The sequence below is a fragment of the Manis javanica genome, chromosome 2 (genome assembly GCF_040802235.1).
Source record: "Manis javanica isolate MJ-LG chromosome 2, MJ_LKY, whole genome shotgun sequence".
In the NCBI taxonomy this organism is placed as follows: domain Eukaryota; kingdom Metazoa; phylum Chordata; class Mammalia; order Pholidota; family Manidae; genus Manis; species Manis javanica.
This window is the reverse complement of record NC_133157.1, coordinates 130,807,957-130,829,358: the sequence shown is the minus strand read 5'-3', so window position 1 is coordinate 130,829,358 and position 21,402 is coordinate 130,807,957. Positions and strand designations below refer to the sequence as shown.

The 21,402-nt window shown below is 44.5% G+C and overlaps 1 protein-coding gene across 3 annotated transcripts in view; it reads right to left on the bottom strand.

The window, feature by feature from the left end:
• LOC140847881 (aldo-keto reductase family 1 member C15-like) overlaps positions 1 to 17,120 on the bottom strand; it is a 35,099-nt gene extending 17,979 nt beyond the window's left edge. For 2 of the 3 annotated variants that reach the window (XM_073229458.1, XM_073229457.1), the window contains exons 1-9: positions 16,958 to 17,120; positions 15,319 to 15,486; positions 14,398 to 14,514; positions 13,459 to 13,536; positions 12,597 to 12,719; positions 10,655 to 10,764; positions 9,385 to 9,550; positions 7,680 to 7,762; positions 6,933 to 6,977 (exon numbers count right to left, since the gene is read on the bottom strand). In XM_073229458.1, the coding sequence (XP_073085559.1) occupies positions 6,935 to 6,977; positions 7,680 to 7,762; positions 9,385 to 9,550; positions 10,655 to 10,764; positions 12,597 to 12,719; positions 13,459 to 13,536; positions 14,398 to 14,514; positions 15,319 to 15,486; positions 16,958 to 17,044 (975 nt within the window). In that variant the 5' untranslated portion in view covers positions 17,045 to 17,120 and the 3' untranslated portion in view covers positions 6,933 to 6,934. Of the gene's footprint in view, positions 1 to 6,932; positions 6,978 to 7,679; positions 7,763 to 9,384; positions 9,551 to 10,654; positions 10,765 to 12,596; positions 12,720 to 13,458; positions 13,537 to 14,397; positions 14,515 to 15,318; positions 15,487 to 16,654 lie in introns of all 3 variants that reach the window. The other variant, XM_073229459.1, reaches the window with a different exon arrangement.
• Between the last annotated feature and the right edge of the window lie 4,282 nt (positions 17,121 to 21,402).

Here is a 21,402-nt window from a genome sequence, read left to right as displayed (position 1 = left end):
TATACGATGAGCCCAGAGGTAATAGGCAATGGTAAAAAGCTTATTTTCCTCTAAGATCAGAAAGAAGATAAGGATGCCACTCTTACCACTCCTATTCAGCAGAGTAATCAGGCAGGAAAAAGAAATAAAGGGCATACAAATCAAGAAGGAAGAATAAAATCCGCTCCATGTACAGATGATATAATCTTATATCTAGAAAATCCTAAAGGTTCTGCCAAATAGCTTAGAACAAATTAACAGGTTTAGTCAGGTTGACGACACAAAACTGAATATGCAAACATCAGTTGCATTTCTCTAAGCTAACAGTGAATTGTCCAAAAAAGCAATAAAGTAACAATCTCATTTACAACAGCTCCACCAAGGGAGACCCCATCAGCCCCCAGCCCCAGCATAGAGGATGCTGGGATGAGGAATTTCTTCTTCCCCACAGCTAGTCAGTTACCTCAGGCCTACAGTATCATCTGCCATCTGAGACCAGGCAGGATTGTTTTAAAACATTTTGCTAGGAGGGCAGCACGATGATTATTTACACAAGAACTAAGCAGAGTTGGATGGAGCCCAAGTTACTCTGAAAGGAGATTTGACCAAAGAAAGGACAGTGTTCAATTAGGTCTCTGTGATCCTGAAGAAAAGGGTGACCCAGGGTTAAGAGGAAAGTATTCGATTTTCATGGGAATAAAATGTCAAACATGAATATAATCTTCCCTGGACAGGTGGAAATCCATTGAGAAGTGACAAAGAGAACGTTGCCTAGTGGCTGGGACAAACCATCCAGCCCCAACACAAATGGAGGAGGTGAAAGACAGTGTTACATACCCCCTGAGAGGCTCACAGGGCTGCGTGGGCAGTGTCCTCCTCAGCGACCTGTCCTTGTGCCAGGGTTGCTCACCGCCCCTCCCTGAAGGGCCAGCACAGCCCCAACAGCACCTGGGTGGTGGTTCTCTGGTCCGATGTCTTTCAGGTCACCCATCACAAGCAGAGGGTTCAACTCCAAATTCAGTCCATGTTATATGACTGTGCCCTTCCCAAGCTCTAGGCTGGGAGCGCATCTGAGTCACAGTGAGACCTGTGCTGCAACCAGACGTTCCCCCAGAGCCTCACAGACTCCCTCCTGCTCAGGAATTGGCATCAGCTCCAGGGCCACATCCTCAGAGAGGAACCTCTGCAGTATCACTCCACAATTCCCCCAGCCTACTGATAAATGCCCAAGCAGCCCCTGAGAGGGGAGATGCTCTGTTGTCAATCCCACTGGCGTTTCCTTAGTGTTTAATGATATTTTCCCACCAGAGACTAGCAGGATAAACAGGGACCACACAGGAGTAGTAGATTCAACTGGCCCCCTGGTACTCCAAGCTGGCCTTCAATATCCTTTGTGAAGTATCATCAAATGATGCTTGAATCTCTTCAGTGCAGGAAGGCATTACCTCGTGGGGAAATGTATTCCACTTTTGGGGAGCTTAACTACTAGATGGTTGTTCCTAATGTTAGCCCATATGTGTTGGCTGACAGCTGCTATTCTTTGTCTTCACGTAAATTAATGGGACTAAAAATGATAAATAAAATGCAGAGTTGTTCAATGTAAACTGTTTCATATCTCAGGGTGTCCTTATACAAATGCAGCTTTGTGGACTCTGTTCCAAACTCACAACCTCAGCATACGTATGGTGAGACCTAGGAATCCAAGTATTGAATAATCACCTCCAGATAATTGGAATAGACCCCAAGTTTGGCAGAACTACTGTCTAACTAAACTTTAATAAGATATGCATTAAGATATTTGAATATCTACCTACCTACTCTGAGTAGTTTTCTTCTGGAAAATTAACAACATTACTTTAGATATTCTTATACTGAATTTCGAATCCTTTCGTTATCCTGGTTGCAATCTATCAATGTCTTTCCTCTACTTTGCAGCATTGTTCCATAACCTCCAAATCTTTACAGGCTTGAAGACAAAGACCTGACACTTTACAGAGAACTTTTCTGTAGGCCAACTTGGGCCAATAAATTTCTTTAAGCATAAACACTCAATACATCACCCAACTACTTATCTTAATTCAAGCCCACATTTCTGCATCTTCCTAAAGCTGAGATGAAATTCAAAAGCTCTACTGGGTCTGGGGCATCCCATGCACCCTTACGACTATGTCAAAGGAAGATAAGAAGTTATTTTGGCATGATTGTTGCCAACCAGAAGTATAAACTGGGTCCCAGTAATTACAATTCTTCTCCTAAGGTCTCCAAAACCATCCACTTAGTAATTAATTATAAAATCTTGCCAGACATTGTTCTGCATATTGAACTATCATGAATATTATCTACCTTATTCCCTATTTGAAATCACAAAGTTTTACTTTCCTCTCCTATATTGCATTCTAAAACTTGCTAATCAATAGTAGTTAAGTAATGTCATGGCAAGGCCTCAGAACCTGGGCCAGTGATTTTCTCCTGGCCTGATTTTTGAACTAATTTAAACTACTGAGAGTTTTATTTGATCTCTAGCTCCTCCGATCCCCACCAGCATGGAGTCCCACACAGCAGTACTGAGCCTCTTCTCAAATACTCAAACAGTCTTTGTGCCTCTCACCTCCTTGTATGCAAACTTTGTATATCAGCATGATCACATTACTCATTGGTACTCAAACGCATCTTGCTTTTATTTGCCTGTACACCTTTGTATATGTGCTCTCTTTGAAGTATGTCCATGATGACCTAGCAAGGACACTTTTTGAAATGCTGCCCAGCAATATTATTCATTGTGAAGATTGTCACGGCCTTCCACTTGACAGCAGACAGGGATACCAGACAGAATCACTCCTATCTTTGTCCAATTTCTGTTTCATATGTGCTCGCATTGATTGTCATATTCTACATCCAGATCACAGAGTGTACAAGGATGATCTCATCTGGGTGGTGTCTAATGTCTTATTTATGGCAGCATTGAATGAATGTTTGCTAGACTGAAGGGCACCTTATTGCAGGTGAGTGGCCATTTCTGCACTATTTTCCAACCTTATTTATGACCACAGGACATTTCACATTGCTGTTTTGAACCCAACAATGCTAGGCTTCCCCAGTCTGTCCCTTCCATGTTCCCATAGCCTCCACTTGTGCCTTTCATGGGTCTCAGTTGTCAAAAACACATGCAAATTCTCATCCTTTATTCAAGTCATACCGATGGTATTGTGAGAAATAACCAACACCAAGGAATACTTACACCCAGAGAAAACTGCAACAGCACAATTGGCTATAACTTCAACATTAATTTAGAATGTTTACATTTAAATGTGAATACATAGCCAGGAGTATAGTCATTTGAGGAAAATCTCTAGCATGAAAGACAGAGAAAAGAAAAGCCCCAAAAACAAAGAGGAAAAAGGAACTTACAAAGACAATCACAAACATAGAAACAATCAGGCAGTGGAATTTTTTAATGTAAGTACTAAGGAATCCTCACAAGAATAAGATAAGAATGAATCCTTAAGCCAAAAAAGAATTTCCTTCCTTAAAACAGACAATCAGAAAAAGGGAGGGGCAAATAGAAGTTAAAAATAAGATAGGCAAAAGTTCACTGTGCAGCAGTATAATAAGAAGGAGAACGTTACTGCTTTTAATAATCAAGAAAGAGATAAAGAAAAAGAAAATAAAAACCAGATAAATTATAAAAACCACACTTTAATATACTGGAAAATTCTGAGGACTCAGATATTACACAAACTCAAGTTCCCGGAAGGAAAGAGCCATCCTACATGCCCTAACTCTCACTAGCTGTTTTCTTTCATGGATAAATGTCCCAACTGTGATGAGCTGCTTGCTGTCAGCCTTAACCCAGATAGGAACCCTCTACTCAGAGAATTCTAAACTAGCAGAGAGACTTTTCAGCATGGTGCAGGGCTAGCATTGTAGATTAGCAACTACAAAAATAAAAGCCCCAAAAGTACTGTGGTGCTTTCCCCAAGCACATTTACTGAGCCCTGGGGGCTGGGAGGGGGTGTGGAGGCTTGGGGCCAGGGCAGAAGCCTCCAAGAAGCAGAGCAAATATCCTGAAGTCTTGTGGTGCTCGGGCATGAGAGCCCTAGTTGACAGGACACACTGTCCAGACCGCCCTGCAGTGAAGGGAAACACCGCAGAGCACATCAGGCTTGTTGAGGTTAGCACAGGAGGGCTGAGGAAGCTGCATATTGCATGACAGGTACAGAGAACAGGAGACTGTACAGCAATAGAGGCCCCACACTCTGTCCAGGAGTTCCCTTCACTGGAATACTGGAAAGTGGAACTCCAAACACATGTAGATGAGGGAGTTCTTAGTTAATCAATTACCACAGTCTTCACAGAGCTGAGACTGTTTTCAGTTCTAACAAGCAGAGAAAAGGATTTCTGTTGAACATTCATGGAATTCACTACAGACCTTGGAGAATCACTAGACAGGTTTAAAGAGGTAAGCTAATCAGACAAAGGGAATGTTGATACAAAAGAAAGGAGAAAAAGAGAAAAAAGAAACAAGGAACAGATGAGACAAATAGGAAACGAATAAAATGGTAGAGATAAACCCAGCATACTGTCAATTACAGTAGATATACATGGTTTAAACACTCCATTCAAAAGGCAGAGATACTCAGACTGGATAAAAGCAAACTTTTTTTATATGCTATCTACATCTGTTCACAGACGATGTTATCAACAGCAAAAATTCCAAAACCAATTTGTGAGACCAAGAGAACTAATATGTGAACTTAGTAAGCACACAGAATACAAAGCCAGTATTTAAAAGATTAATAGCATATTTACACACATGCCACAAAAGGGTTAGAACTTGAAATTTCAGAAACAGTAACATTCATAACTGTATTAAGAACAGCTCGGCCATTCCAGACACCACATCCCAAGACATGTACTTTCAAAGGAGAGGTGTTGTTCCAAGCTAAATAATTTGTTATGGCTTCAGTAGGAAACTCTGACAGATGCCATTCCAGCCATTCTCCCAGCCCTCTCCTGCACCATTACTTTCCTCTCTGCACCAGTGTGCCCCTGAGAGCAGAGGCATGATGTTATTTCTCCCATCTTAGAAAACCCTCACATGATTCCATTTCCTTCACGAGCAACAGCCCAATCTTGTGGTTTTCTTTGGAGTGAATTCTTTGAAAACTGTCTATGGCCTGACTCTAGCTCCTCTCTCCCCACTTGCTTGAGCTCAGTCTATTCAGGCTCTGGCCTCCACTCCTCTATCAAATTGCTCTAACCTTGAGAAGGACCATTGTCAAATGCAATCATTAATTTTCATTCCTTGTCTTACTTGTTCTGTCATTAGCTTTAGACTCCTGAACCCTGAATCAGTCGCTTCATTTGCTGCTAGGACAGAACACCCTCCCCCCTGCCTCCTGCAGCACCCGGCCTCCTCTCAGCCTCCTTTGCCAACCTCTTAATGACAGGCCCCCTCTTCTCTGTCCACACTCACTCTACCTAATCCCTGACCATCTGTTTCCATGGTGCTAAGTGGCAACTATGTTCCGGTGAATCCCAATCAGATCCCTTATTTCTAAACCTCTTCTCTAACTCACGACTTGCAAACACAGCATCTTCCCTTGGAGACCTAATGGGCATCCCACACATGTTCTAAAATTGGACTCAGCATGTTCCACAAAAATCTGTACCCCCTACCTCATCTCCACCTGAGAAAATAGCAACTCCTTCCTTTCAGTTCCTTAATCAAAATGCCTGGAGTCAACTTTGAAACCTTTTTGTTCCTTTTGCAAGAACTTCACAAGGTTAGAGAGCCATGTTGACTCTACTCTTCAAATAAGTGCAAACTTTAACAACTTCTGAGCACCGTGCCTCCTCATACTATATCCAAGCCAGCATCATGTCTCACATGAATTTTATATAGAGCCCTAAAACAGGGTTCTTCTTCCCCTTTTATTTCTCAACATAACACCCAAAGTGATCTTTTTAAAAGAAGTCAGCTCGTGCAGTTCTGCTCAGAATCTGCAATACCATTCTCCTTTTCTCCCTGTCCTTTTAAAAGCCTACAGAACACACGCTCCCCACCACGAACTACCAGGACCTTCTCTCTTACCTCCCTTGCACATTAAATAACCATGCCTTACATTTCACTGGACGAAGCCACTGTCTCTAAATTCTGTGATGTGTGCTGAACAAACTTTGTGAAAAGAATGGTGAGGAATAAAGGGCACAGTGCTTTTACCACATGTGCACAAATGTGAGGACTTGTGCAGAATTATCTTCCAATGACACTTACCCCTTTCTGACATTTAAATACTCCTTATATCAGCCACTCTTCTTCTTCTGCCGGAGTATACATTCAATACGTTTCTTATTTTAATTTGATCTTTTCTATTTTATTTATTGAGTAAACTATACCTGGCGCATAAGGATGTTCAGTAGGGTTTTGCTGAATGAATAAATGAAGAAAGGGCAAAATACCCAGGAAAGAATCAAAATGCCAAAACATAAGCAGATGACTAAGAACTTAATAAATTAATAGTATGCACTGATTTACCACAAGCTATATATAATACTGGAATTTTTATATAATACTTGATAGCTTGAGAACATACTTTTGCTAACGTTTAAAAAAGTATAAAATCTCTATGTTGTAGATTTTTTCAGTGTTGTATATAAACACAAACATACTTTTGTATAGAAAACTCATGAGGAAACTGCACCAACTGCTGAGTGTGTTTATATGGACTAATTACAGGTTGTCTTATACTCTAAACTTTCCCTTTATTGTCCAAATTTTCTGTAATTTGTATGTATTATTTTAACTATTAAAACATACCAATTTTGGAATCTTTTTTATTTCATTTAGAGATATAAAGGCGAGTGAGCGCCTGAAACCTCCAGCAGGTACAGAAATCTTGTCCACACTCTGGAAGCAAGAAATTCTGGTAAAGCCCATGGTGTTCACTCACCGTCAATATTCTTCAGAAAATGGATACCAAGGATGATGGACGGCACTGAAAGAGAAAGCAGGACATTAGCTCAGCAGCTCTGTCTCACTGCCCAAGAGAGGCTTTCTCTGAGTGAGCTTCAGGCCCTGCTCCAATCTCTGACAACCACGCCCTCCTGCCCGGAGCCCCGCCCACTCCCACGCCTCCAGGGCAAACTGCACCTGCAGCCCATCCCCCACGTTCAGAGCTGCAGGGCCACTTCAGGGCGCCCACAGCGCCCAAAGCTGATGCCACCAACCCATAAAATAGGAATTTTACACTTGTGTTAGGATAAACCTGAATACAATCTACACCGGTTTCATTATTACTCAGTCTCTATTAATATAATCACTCTTTTCCACTATTGAAGGAATGAAAGTTGAACCATTTCCACAGGCACCTGGAAGTGCAATGGGCCACAGGCACTGTGCCTCTGGGTCTAATGGGAAAGCCGCCCGAGGGCAAGTCCCTCAGCGCAGGGGGAGGCTCACAGCAGTAGTGAATTCAGGGACACAAGTGCTGGCGGACTTGCTTCTTGGTCTGGCCTGGGTCCAGCTCAGGTTACTGTTGGGGCCCTGGAGTTAACCTCTGTTCTGAGGTCTGCAGGGAGCTCTTGTGTCGCTCCTACACTGGAGAGCAGGCCTGCCTCCCTGATTCCAGGAAGTTTAGGGCCTCTGACATACTCTTTGAGACAGAAAACCACTTGTGAAAAACATTCAAGTTACTTACAACTCTATTTTAATATATCGGAAATTTCTGTTGAGGCCGTCAATCGCTTTTATGTCTTCTGGAGTCAATTCAAAGTCAAAAACCTAAAAGGAAGGAGAGATCAGATAGATGGCCTCTGCCTGGGAACCAGGGGCCTTGGCAGCTCGGCTGAGACAAGGTGCTTCTGCCTGCACATTCCCATCGCTCTCCTCTGCTCCACTTCACAATTGAGAGGCTTATGTCTCATCCACACCATACCTTTCAAGTGAGGTGCTTGCAAAAGAAAAGAGGAAAAAACCTTTTTTTCCTAAAAAAAAGGACAGTTTGACATTCAGGACAAAACATGTGCTGACCCGAACAGACTTCTCTCAGGTTTCCCTCCCACCCCTAGAATTTGACGCAGCCATAAACTAAAGCCAGTGTGGAAGAAAGAGCTGTCCCTGTAAGTTCACCCCATAACCTGGTGACACCACAGGAAGCATTCCTCATTAGTTGTCACCACCCCCACCATTCTCTTCCCAGATGAGCTTATTCTTCCCACAGCGGGAAAATATTACCAATGGACATGAGACACACTCACACATCTTACATTCAGAGAGTTCTCCCTTTCAAATGCATCTTTCTTATGGAAGTTCAGATTTGTTCTTATTTGACATGAGCAGCCCTAAAAAAGATTCCACTAATAGCGAGGCAGACAGATTTTTGGTAAAAAATACAAAAGCAGGAAGCTCAGTATTTCATCCAGGGCAGAATTTCATGGAAAATTCAGTGCCTTTATCTGTTATTTTTCTATCTCTCTGTCATTCATCTTAAAATATCCATGGTGCCATGGGGATATGTATTAACATATTAAGTTTTTTTCCTATTTGGTTGTACCATGAGATTTAGATTTCCCTATCAGGTATTTCCAAAAATTCAGTGAACTCAAATTTTCCTATGTAGGTTTTGGAGCAAATAAATCATAAATAATAGGATCCAAATGTCCTCTTTTGCAAATGTTAAAGTCATGATGAAATTTTAGGTGTCATCTTAAAACAGGTAGAGCTGGTGCAGCAGTTTTCACCATTCTCTAGAGGTTCATGATGAAGTTGGAGACCCTGAGTGATACAAAGCACTGGGGATATATGGGGAGAGTTGTGGAGACCACCAATTCATTTGCTGATTTCACCAGTCTAGAAGCTTCTATCTAGCCTGCTACGTGCCAGGAGCTCTGCTGGGGAAAGGTGCTGAGAGCTGGCCTGGGGAGGCGTACATGTAGTGTTTGAGTCCAGAGAGCACACTGACAGAAACACGCCATGTAGGCTAACCAGGCCAGGACAGCCTCCCTAACAGAGCCTTGCCAAGTGCTATGGGTTCCTGGATGTTTCAGCATAGCAGCTAATCGCATTTAGGTTTGATCCTGAAATACAAATAGGGGCTCATCAGGCAAAGGAGGGGAAGGAGAGGAACCAGGGCTTTCAAAGGTCTTTACCGCACAGATGGACTCCCTGAACCAATGAAAAAACAGAGAGGAAAATTGTTCAGTGTCACACAAGGACACGGCAAAGTTACAACCTGGATCCATACAACCTAGGACCCTGAGGCTAGTGCTCCCTCGTCCCCCTGCCCCCATGGCACCCAGGGAGAGGTGGGTGAGATGAAGGAACGTGGTTGCATACTGCAAGGAGAGACACACAGCCCCAGTTCTGGCACGTGTTCCTCACTGGGAGGGACTGCTGGCCTATACCTGAAAGTTCCCCTTGACTCTCTTCTCATTGAAGCTCTTGGCCAGGACCACCACCCCCCGCTGCAGCTGGTAGCGCAGGGCGACCTGGCCTGGGTTTCTACTGTGTTTCTTGGCAATTTCCTTCAAGACTGGATCCTCCAAGAGATGTGGGCTGTCCTCTTGCACCCTGAGAAAAGAAAATACACACAGACTCTGGTGTAGGACTGGAAATGTAGTGTTGCTGGCACCTTGTTCCCAAATTCCCCAGTAATTGAGAGAAGTAGCTTTGTATGGTCAGAATGATTAAGAGTTTCAGAAATATTCACAGAAATTCATTCAAAGATGTGCCAAATGGGAAATAACCAATAATTCCATCAACACGTGAATGGAGAAAAAACTTGTGCTGTCTGTGTCCACACAAAAGAATATTATGCAGCAATAAACATAATGAACTAGACACTTAAAGCAGCACGGATCAACCCCACAGACAGATGTGAGCCAAAGAAGCCAGACACAAAAGCATACATGCTCCATGCCTGCTCTTATACATGAGGCAGGTGCTGGGACACAGCCAACTAATTAAAGTTAAACACAAAAATCAGTGACATGGTAAGGTAGAATTTCCATAAAAGACACTGAAGTACTCTTGGGGAATTAGAAGGGCTCTGTATCTCCACAGGGGTGTGGGTTATAGTGCATCCACCTCTCAAAAACTGTAAAGCTAAGATAGATGTGAGAAGCTGTATAAATGTTGTCATAATGTCACAGTTGACAGTAACAGTTGGAGTGGGGTTTGCACATGTGCATAAACAAAAACCAAGAATGCTGAGATGGTGGAAACTAAGTGAAGGCATGTGGGAATTCACTATACTATAATGGCAATGCTTTTTTTTTGTTTTTTTTTTTTGAGAGGGTATCTCTCATATTTATTGATCAAATGGTTGTTAACAACAATAATATTCTGTATAGGGGGGTCAATGCTCAATGCACAATCATTAATCCATCTCAAGCCTAATTCTCATCAGTCTCCAATCTTCTGAAGCATAAAGAACAAGTGACATGGTGAACAAATTCTTACGCAGTGAATAAGTTCTTACATGGTGAACAGTACAAGGGCAGTCATCACAGAAACTTTCGGTTTTGATCACGCATTATGAATTATAAACAATCAGGTCAATGGCAATGTTTTTATGTATTAATTTTTCTGTACAAACATGTTAAAACTTAATGTAAGAAGTGTCTCATCCCCAACAGAGTTGCTGACACAGCTCAGACCTGATGCTCTCATTACCACTTCGGGTCTCTTTGGGTTCCCAGAGCACTGTAGGCAACTAGAACGATGTCCTTGGACTTGCAGAATTCCAGGAGTTTCCTCTGGTTGAGGTAAGGGTGACATTCCACCTGTAAATTGCCAAGACCAATAGGAATCAGACTACATGAGCCAGTTACATTAAATTAGAGAAGCCCTTTGACCAAGTATCTAACACAACAGTACTACATGTACCCTGTCTTCCAAACTGGTAATCTTTCCATGCACCTCCTAAAACAACCTCATGTGCTATCAGTTTTGAAGGACATAAAACAATTTTCATTATATTTTAATTAGTGTCTGAAATTATTACAGACACTTCTTCCCAGATGGCAGTCTCTACAATCTACAAATTGAGCCTAGAATATCTAACATTGGAGAAAGCAAAGCCGAAAGGGAGGCTCTGGGGCATATCAGGCGGAGCTCACTTGAAGAGGCTCCTACTGACCATAAAGAGGACAAAGTGATCTTCAATAGGAACAGTAGGTCTGCTGGGCAGGAAATGTCCTATTGGTGAAATTTTGCAAATTCTCAATGACACACATATACTATCAAGCCAGTATATATAACCTCCAAATTACAGGAAGTAAAAAACACAGTCATAGCAACACTGATGGACAGGGACTGCAATGGGGGTATGCGTGGGGGGGACTTGATAATGTGGGTGAATGTAATAACCACACATTGTTTTTCATGTGAAACCTTCATAATATGTTTATAAAAAAATTGTATAAAACAAAGAAACTGTGCAGAACAATTTTAAAAAGAAAAAGCTGATTTCTTTGAGTGAAAGAGATGCACAGAAAGATGGAAAATGACACGGACATATTTCAATGTATTTTAAATTATTTTCACAAATAGTCTCTAATCATAAAATAAGCTGAAAATATAAGTATTTGAATGGTTTCTTGCATGAATTTCAAATTATTTTACAAAAAGTCCATGAAACTGTACAGTATCATGGTGTTTGCTCCATGGCAGCAGATGTTGTCTGTCACAAATAAATTCTGAGAAAAGGAGAGAGACGGAGGTGGTGGAGGAAGGCAGGGAATGAAGGAAGGGGTCAGGGACATATTTCAATGTATTTTGAATTATTCCCCACAAATAATTCCTGGTCATAAAATACTGTATAAAATATAACTATGTGAATGGTTTCTTGTATGTTTTTCAAACTGCTTTTACAAAAGGACATACAACTATTCAGTATCACAGTTGGCAACATCTACAGCATCACAGATCTGCAGCATATGGAGGTACATTAACTATTTCTGGTATGATTTACTCATTCTTCACTCCCCACTCCCCTTGCTTTCTCTGCACCTGCTCCAGCGGGACTTCCCATAAGGCCGTGGAGGCAGGTCCACGTCCACTGCATCCCTGGGGGATGGGCTGCTCCTCAGCGGGCCCCACCCCTGGCTCCCTAAACCGCCTCTGCCCTCTCCTCTGGCTGTCCCCTCACCACACTCTCCTCTTTTCTGCCCTCCTGCCTGGAAACTTGTATTCAGTACCCTAACCAGTGCCTCCCTGCCTGATCCTTACATGTTGACATCCTGCCCTCCTCCTGTTCATTCTGTGACCTTGCTGGGGGAGCTAACCCGTTTCTGTGAGTTTCATTACCACCCATAGAGACACACCTCCAAAATCTGCCCCTGTTGCCTGACAGCCTTCCTGAGCTCCAGATCAGTCTGGCCATGTGCCCATTCAGCTCATGCTCTCAGGTGGCTCACATGAACCTCCAGCCCACATGCGAGTCATGGAAACATAGGTTTCCCACCCCAGCCAAACTTCCTCCTATGGAACTTTGTACAGCAATGAGGGAACAATCATCTGTACCGTCCACATCATGAACTAACAGGGGCTGTTAGTTAAGGAAGAGTGTGTGCAGAGCACACAGTAAGGAGTCCACGGTGGGCTGGGCACTCACCTGGTTGCACACGGGCTTGTACTTGAGGCCTGGCTTGTTCAGGATTATGTCCAGCTGTTTGTGATTGAAATTGGACACCCCGATGGACTTGGTTAAACCCGCATCTTTGCACTTCTCCAGGGCCTGGGAGGAAGGAAACGGGTGGCAAACCCTTAATGCACTTTGGCCCTTTCATCTGACATGGAGCTTTTCAAAAGCTGGAAAACTGTTTTAACATAATATGACAGTTTGAACCCAAAAGTTTTATCATCTTAATATATTATTTCCTCATTCACTTTGTGGCTATGTACACACATTGTATTTCCTGGAGTCTATGACCTGCACAGCCAGGACAGTAAGTAGATATTAAGATGCTTAAATGTCCCCCTTGCCTCCCGCCCTCTTCCATGTGCTTATTTCACCATGAGGCAGGAACAGTTCTCTGACAAAGGGTTTTGTCCTCAAGGCCAAAGAGGAACTCTCACTAGGAGGACGTCCTTGTGCCTCTTTCCTAGAACGGTGAAGGAGTCTCTGCAATGGTGAAAGCAAGGTCAGCCTTCCTTCTTGTGCTAACTCAGACAGCACTTCTTCTGCCCAAGTGGGGGTGCTTATCTGTCACAGGTAGCTGCTCCCAAGTTTGCCTTCTGAGCATCCCCCTGGGGCAAAGAGACCCCTACTGAGATCCACACAAGATTAGATTAGATTAAAATAGACCTCATTCATCCTTGCTTCGCAGATGACAGCACTGAGGTACAGAGGAGCCCAGCGAGGAGGCTGAGGGCAGACTGAGGGGGCCACAGACCCCTTCCTCTGACCACCCTCCCCACCCCAGTGGCTTCTGCCTGCTCGCACGATACCTCCTGGTGTTGGGACCAGTACTTACTGTCCATGTTTCCCGCAGGTCCACTGTTTCGAAAATAATTTCCCCACTGGCATCCTTGGGGAAAAGCTCCTCCCCAGGCTGGAATAAAGACAGGAGAGGATGAAGAAGGATTTGTCTATGAATGGCTTTCCTGGGTCTGAAGGCACCTGGTCAGGCCACCTGCATGAGGCTGTGGTTACTAATCAGACAGAGAGAGACAGAGATGGGGTGTGTAAGAGAAGACGGGCAAAGGAGCCCAGAATCATCTAAGAATTGGCAGCAAAGTATATCCACACCTTCCCACCCATACACCCTTAAACCTCTCTGAGAATGGCTCTCCTGCAGTTGGAAGTGATCCTGCTTCACAAGGAAAGGCTGGTGCAGATGATAGGACAGAGCATTATTACTAAGCAATGTGCTTTTGATCCCATTTATGCAATAACCCAACTCAGAGAGAGTGAAGATTGGAGACATTTCAGCCAATCTGCTGGAATAGGAGGTTGGATCTGTGAAGCCCAGCGGGGCCCGGTCATACAATATGGACCATCCCAGGGAGGCTCATCTTGTCTGGGCTTAGAGGTCCAAGGGGAGGTGGGATTTCCCATAATACCTTGGCCGTCTGCACTTACTCCTAACCCTCAAGGACACTAATCTTAAGGGCCTACAGACAGCAACACCTCACTGAGAGCTGCCCACTAGTCTCCCCAAATTTTTGAGTTGAAGGCAGGGAGGTAAACTCGTTCACTCCATCTCAAGGCTCTGGGATGCGGACAAAAAGGTCTCAATGGGAGGTGACATAATGGTCATGAAATGTCCCTTCATGCAGCATTTCCATCTACCACACTGTCACACCTCTCTCAGGAAGGCCCCTGGGAAATCTAGCTGGAATGAGGTAATAGAGACACAAAACCAGTGATGAAATAGTCTTGGAAACCAGAGGAAGGCAAACCCAAACCTGACCTTCATGGCAACCGGCACGTGGATAAGGAAGAGGTCTACATAGTCCAGCTGAAGCTTCTTCAGCGATCTTTCCAGGGCTGGTCGGACCAACTCTGGTCGGAAGAAAGTAGCCCAAAGCTGCAGTGACCGAGAGAAATAAAAACTGCACGTGATCTCCCACATCTGGGACAAAAACTAAACATCAGAGTTACAAGATGGAGCAAAACAATCTACTGTGGTCTGAAGATCAGAAGCAGTGGGCTGCATGGCTGTTGCTAGTGTTGGTCACACCCTTAACTGGCACTGGCATTTATCTGAGTGACTCTAAGGAAACGGAATGAAACCGAGATGGGCAGAAAAAGCAGTGTAAGAGATTCCAAGTCATCTCTGAAAGGAGTCAAGGTAGGTCAGGCCAGGGCAAAGGGCTCTGCAGTCCTACTGTGCACGCCTGCAGACAGTCCTGCTGAGGGGCCACTGTCTAAACACAAGTAAGTCCTGATCATATGCACACGGATCACTCTGTAGAGACCTCTTTACACTGGAGCAGGGTTTCCATCAAGGAAACTTTACAAATGTCAGTGCACCCAATGCTGACTTGGAGAAGGGACTCCTAGTCTGGCTATTTTGTAAATAATGTGTCCACCACACTTGGATCTGTCCTGAAGGGTCCGCTGAGGAATCAAAGGAGAGTCCAGCTCTGTGGCCACTTGCTCAGTCTGTCCAACACATATGGACCGTAAGGGGCACAATACAGTTTGTAAAACGAGTGCTGACTCCTGCTCAGATGCCTCAAATCAAGCAAGACTTTATGGTTTTCTGTTTTTCCATAGGAACCTCACAGCATTAGGAGGCAAAGACCTATTCACACCAAAATCAAAATTTTTATTTTTCACAAATAACATATCCAGCCTAACAGACCCCTGCCAGCCCATCCCGTGGCACCTTGGTGGTGTAGAATAAGTCCTCTCTCTTCACCGTGCCGTCAGCAATCTTCTCTCGAAGGGCCTGGCCCACCTCCTCCTCATTTTCATAGACGTAGGCTGCATCGACATGGCGGTAACCTACATCAATAGCCACTTTGGTGGCTTCCCTAGCCTTGCTTTTAGGAACCTGTAAGATACAGAGTAGGTGGGTTGGTAAGCAGCCCCATTCAAACAGAAGCGATTTATTTCCTTAATAGCATTTCCACAGCTCTTACTATGGATCTACAAGTTCCCTGGTTGGTGGTTGTGGCCTGGGAACCAAACCTGTACTCTGGGAGCACAGGCTACACTCCACACGGGAATGAGTTGGTGACCTGGGCCTCACCAGGGAACCTGCAAACTCAAGGTTCAATCAGTAAAGAATTCCTTGTAAGGAAGTAGCTAACAGGAAATAATTTGTCATGTGGAATAAGCTTCTACAGATATAGATGGGTATTGAAATGGAGGTGATGGTGAACGTGAAGGTAACGTAAATATATAGATATCAGAGAATCAGTTTTTGGCATGGAATTGGAAACAAGCTGAAATACTGATCCTCTATCCAGTGTCCATAGAACTGGGCTCTTTAACTCAGTTTAGAGACAGTCATGATTGTTTTCTAGTTTTCCTTCCCCAGATGCTGTCATGCAACATTTATGCAATAAGCATTCATTAAGTGCCTCCTGTGTGCCTGACGTTGTGCTGGGCCCTGAGACCCTGGGAATCTAACCATTAGCAGAGGCCCATATCTCTTGAATAGGTACCCCCTGTGCTGAGGTGTAATGGCAGGTATGAGGGGGATCACGTAATCGTAAGGAGACTGGCAGCCCCTCACTGTTCATAGCTCATGTCCCACCTCTACCAAAATGGCATGTGCTACTGTCTATCATTTATGTAGACAGTTGCACCTAATAACCCAGAACCCTGCCTCACCCTGTGACCTGAGCTGCGCACTCTACATGCACTACACTCACCATGTGGACATGTGGGTAATACATTCAGTGAGAAGCCCGATTCCATCTCCATCACTACTCTGTGCCCCTATGTCTTCGTTTGCAAACACCTAATGCTTGCAGGAATAGCACCTTTTTCTCAGAGAAAGGTTTCTGTGATATAAAACCTCCTGCACCAACACTGAGAGCAAAGCTGCTACCATGTGGTCCTGTGGGTCGTCCTTTCCTCCTGGGCCCACTGCCCACCAGGTGTTTCTAGCAGAGGGCACAGCAGCTCTGCTTCAGGTGGCTGCTCTGTGTGGAAAGAGCAGCCTGAACTCAGATTTTAAACACATAACAAAGAAGCAGAGGAACAGTACTTACCTGGGGTTGTTGTCCCACAAATAAAGGTAAGTCATCCCAAGTGCCCAAAATACAGGGAAGCATCCAGTAAACTTTCAGTAACCAAAATAATAACAATAATAAAGAGAATCCACCCTCATAATGATCTCTTCTGAATCCACAGCGTCATTAGCTTGTCTCACTCAGTGCAAAGGGAACTGCTGAAATGAAGGCCCAGATCGGCTCTGCCAAGTCACTCAGGGTCTCCCAGGCTCTGGCACATGCAGCTGCCACCTTTCATGGGCTGTTTGCGTTCAACCCTCCAGCTGCCTGGCTTCTACTTACTTCGTCAGGAGCAGCAGTGCCAAGTCCAAGCACTGGCATGAAGTGCCCATCATTAAGCTTCACAGAACGACTGTGCTTGAGGTTCATCACTGTCCTCGAGCCTGGCCTGTCTGCCTACCTTCCCTCCCTTTCCTGACTGAGAGCCAAGGAGGAGTCAAGGCTCCAGCTTTCGTTATTTATGCCCAGTGCAATGAAAGGCAGGGCAGGGATCAAGGCCACATGGATTGGGAAATAAAACCATATGCAGCCTACTGACTTCTTTGTAACTCTTTCTCATCTCTGCAGGCATATCTCACAGGAGTGACAATGGAAATTTCAGGCACAGCACAGGAGTTTGACTTTTCTCTTCAACATCACTCACCCTTGACTCCTAAGTTTAAAAATGAAAATTAACCATGGTAATTTGTCCCTGACAACACTATCAGATTTACCCTACAAGATGCAAAATAATCATTAGGCTGGTCATTTTGAAACACTAATTGTACCTTAGGACCTTAGTTAAGATCCTCACCCTTCATTTGGTCCAAAATGTCCACCAAAAAAGTGATATTCAGAGTTCCTTGAACAGAGCTCCATGCCTGTTCCTGAGCACACATGCAACAAACTTCCTTAGGGAATTTCATAATCCTTTTCCCTGGATCAGACCTCATTCCACCTTTGGATTCTCTGTCTTGTTTCTTTGAATGTTTCAGCAAAGCAAATGTCTCAGCAAAGCAGTTGGCTGAGCTTCAGGACACCTTTGTGTAGTTTTCGCCGTGTATCAGCTACTGCCTCCTCCTGGAACAGCCTCTTCCTTCCCCCCTTGTAAGTCCAGGGAAAGGAAATCCCGGGGAAAAATACTTCGAAAAACTGAAATCAGCCAAAGGAAGAAATAACGTTTAAAAACCGCTTATTGCTTCCAAACTGCAGTCTGGCCCATCTCTCTCTCCTGCTCCACCAGCAGCAAAAATGGCCCTCACCTCACCTCTCAGGTACAGATAAGCCCTCAGTTACCCAGGTAATTACCCATTGATAGGGAGATGAACTTCTCTTCACCCCTGAGGAATTATGCAAATCCACTGAAGTAATTCTTCTCTCCTACCTTGAGCTCCTGTTGATATGCACTGAAACCAGTAGTATATGTACTAAAGCCTGGTGAGATATTCTGGATAAATTACAATTTTACCCACAGGCCATCCCTCCAGAATTCTCGCCTTACAATTTACTTGTCCCCCTTTTCCAACCAAACTAATGACATACAATAGCAACAGCAATAAAATTATGACAATCCTCAAGCCAGAGGATTCAGCCTATGCAGATTAAGTAAATGTACTTTACAGAACAATCTCTCACTAGGCACAAAAATGTTTCTACACTTGTTCACTCATTCCTGAAAACCATGCTAGATTATTGCTCATAAAACTTTTAGTGAACATGAAACAAAGTCAAGCCTCTCTTTAAGCATTTTTTTTCTTGACAACAGCAATATAAGCATAGTAATTCTCAAGCCAGAGGATTCAGCTAGGTTCAAAGTCTGCTGCAGATTAAATCCAAAGCTCGTCCATTTCAGCCGTCATGTGGCAGCTGTAGCCATGGGGGTGTATCCAGGACACGAGGACTGTAGAAGCAAATAACCATGATTTTGGGGGGCCACTTTGCTGTTATTACAGGAATACGCAGGAGGCCAGCTTCCAGGTCTATTCCCCAAGGTGCCAGAAGAGCCAGCCATTGCTGATCCATGTGTTGAAATGTCCAAGGCCACGTCCATTTTATTCCTAATTGTTGCACCCATCTTTGCAATACATGTCCAATAAAGTGGATGCCTTGATCGCTCTCAATCATCAGCGACCGGCCATAAGCAGCTGCAAAGAGATGCTCTAGGCCCCTCTTGGTGGTTTGCTGATCTGCACAATGTGCAGGGCACACCTTCTGGGATTGGCTGACTTCTTCAGAGGTCAATGGCACACCCCACTGATGGGCTACTGTTAGGGTCCAGGCTTCCGAGGCTTCCCCAGAGAACAAACTACACAGGCATAGAGATGTAAATTCAAGCAAAGTCTTTATTCAGCTAGCTAGCTGAGGTCCAAGTCAGCCTGATGCAGCGGGTCTCAACAAGGACCCCGAGCACTCAGAGCCAAGGGTTTATATAGCAATTTCAAAGCACTTAACTCATAGCAATTTTCTATAACTATACATTATTCTTGCAAGACATATATCCTGGGGTTAAGCAAGGGCAGGGTAAGACTATTCCTCAATGGTTAGGGAGGTTCTGCACGATAAGCTTGGTATGTAAGATTTACTGACCAAGGTTAGCTGACCAAGGGTCACAGCTGCCCACCACCCGGTGCTCATGATTAACTTGTTTTTCAAGGCCTTACCCAGGCCCAGGGTTTGTTTGTTTTTGTTTTTATTTTTTTCCTCTGAGTCACACTCTCAGAAAATGGTTTCTAGGTTTCTAAGATGGCTATGCTTATGCTAATTTACTAATCTTACTAATGCTTAGATTCTACATTTCCCCACTTTCCTTTGACCATTCCAATCATGGAATGTTTGTTTCTTCCTGCTGTGTGAGTGAATGATACTGCGGTCTCAGCATTAGCACCTGAACAGCACTCACTCTTTCCCTAACAAAGGCTATTAGCCGGTTTAAGATACAGGGACCTAAAGTGAGAAGCAGTATAAAGATAAGCAAGGGCCCTGCCAGGGTGGATATCAGGGTTGTAAACCATGGGGATTTAGTAAACTAGGATTCAAATAGCCCTTGGCTGGCCTCTCGCTGGCCTCTTGCTCTCTCTTCCTTTGATCCGGTCTCTCTCTAAGTTTAGACATTGAATCTCTTACTATTCCGGAATGGTCTGCTGTTAAGGTTTAGCTAAGTTTTATTAGTTCTTTTTCCTGACTCTTAATGCTCTCTGCACTCCTTTACATTTCCCCCCTTTTCTTGATTAGACTGTGGAATCTTCCACAGCGGCATCTGGGTCCTGATACCTTTGACGAAGGACTAAGAGTTGGACAGTGTCAATTCTTTCCTGCACAAACTTAACAAGCCTGTTAATTATGCACGGGCCAATCGTAAACAGCAACAGCAGGATGACGAGCGGCCCCGCAACGGCCGAGAGAAGGGTAGCAAACCAAGGCTTGTATTTGAACCAAGACTCAAACCAGCCTTCACTACTTTCATATTCTTTACGCCTCTTCTCTAAGTCTTTTTTCAGTTTGGCCAAGGAATCTCTGACTGCACCTGTTTTGTCTACATAGAAACAGCACTCTTCTCTTAAGGCTGCGCATAACCCACCTTCCTTTAAGAACAAGAGGTCCAGGCCTCTTCTGTTCTGTAGGACCACCTCGGACAAGGAGGTGAGGGATTGCTCTAGGTCTGATATTGTCTGTCGGAGTTGTTCTAGGTCTCTGTCGATTGCCAGCCTCAGGGCTGTGAGCCCCTTTTCTCGAGTTACAAGGGCTGCAACCCCCGTGCTTGCCCCTGCCATCCCTAGGGTGAAGAGGGTTCCAATGGTCAGGGCGGTAACAACCTCCCTCTTGCTCCGGTGGGGGCTCAGCCTTTCTTCCCAATAAGAAAGGAGAGATTCATGAGAATGATACATTAGGCGAGGTAGAAGGGCCACCAGCACACAAAACTCACTGTTAGCATTGAACACAGAGGTGGATAGGGCCGGAGTGAGGCCTGTCTTTGAGCAGAGCCACCAGCCCGAGGAGGGTATAATCCACTTTCCCTGCTCCCACGTAGTGTTATTATAGGAGGAGCATAACTGGCTCTGGGTCATCGGGACTGTGCCTACACACGTACCAATGACTGAGACTTGAGCGAATTTAAGTCCCCACGGTCTCCCGTCCCAGTAAGTGGGATGGGAGTTGTTGATAGTGTAGGAGCCATTTATCCCGATTGCCTCATAGAAGGGGGGTGAACCTGGGTAGCATAGCCAACAGGGATTGGTGAGGGAGGAAGTGGTGTGGTTAAGAGTCTCTACAACTGCCTGCACCATTTCCCACATGGGATTATCTAACCCGGAGGGGGTGTGCTGGGCCCATAACCCAGAGGTCGATGGAGTCGGTCCTCTCGTGGGCTCTGGAGCAAGCGTTCTGGTCAGCATTTTTTCATCTTTTTTACTCAGGCCCTTGTCTTGGATTGAAGGTTTCTGAGGATTTATGACCGGGTTGGGACCTAAGGCTTTCTTGACTATTGGCTCAACTTTTAATTTGACTCGGATAAGGGTTCCAAAGGGAGGGGTCTGATAAAGATATAGGCCCCAGGTTAACCCTGTCTGCCATTGGGTGTTTTTTTTTCCTTGTTCTGTGAACTGGAGCTTGAGCAGATTACAGTCTGGGCTGTACCTAGTTCGGGTGCACGGTTTAACAAATGAGAGAGTGATGAGCTGGGGAGTTACTTGCCACTTCCACTCCCCGTCATTGGTGGTAACACAACTCCAGCGTGCACAGTATCGGGCCTC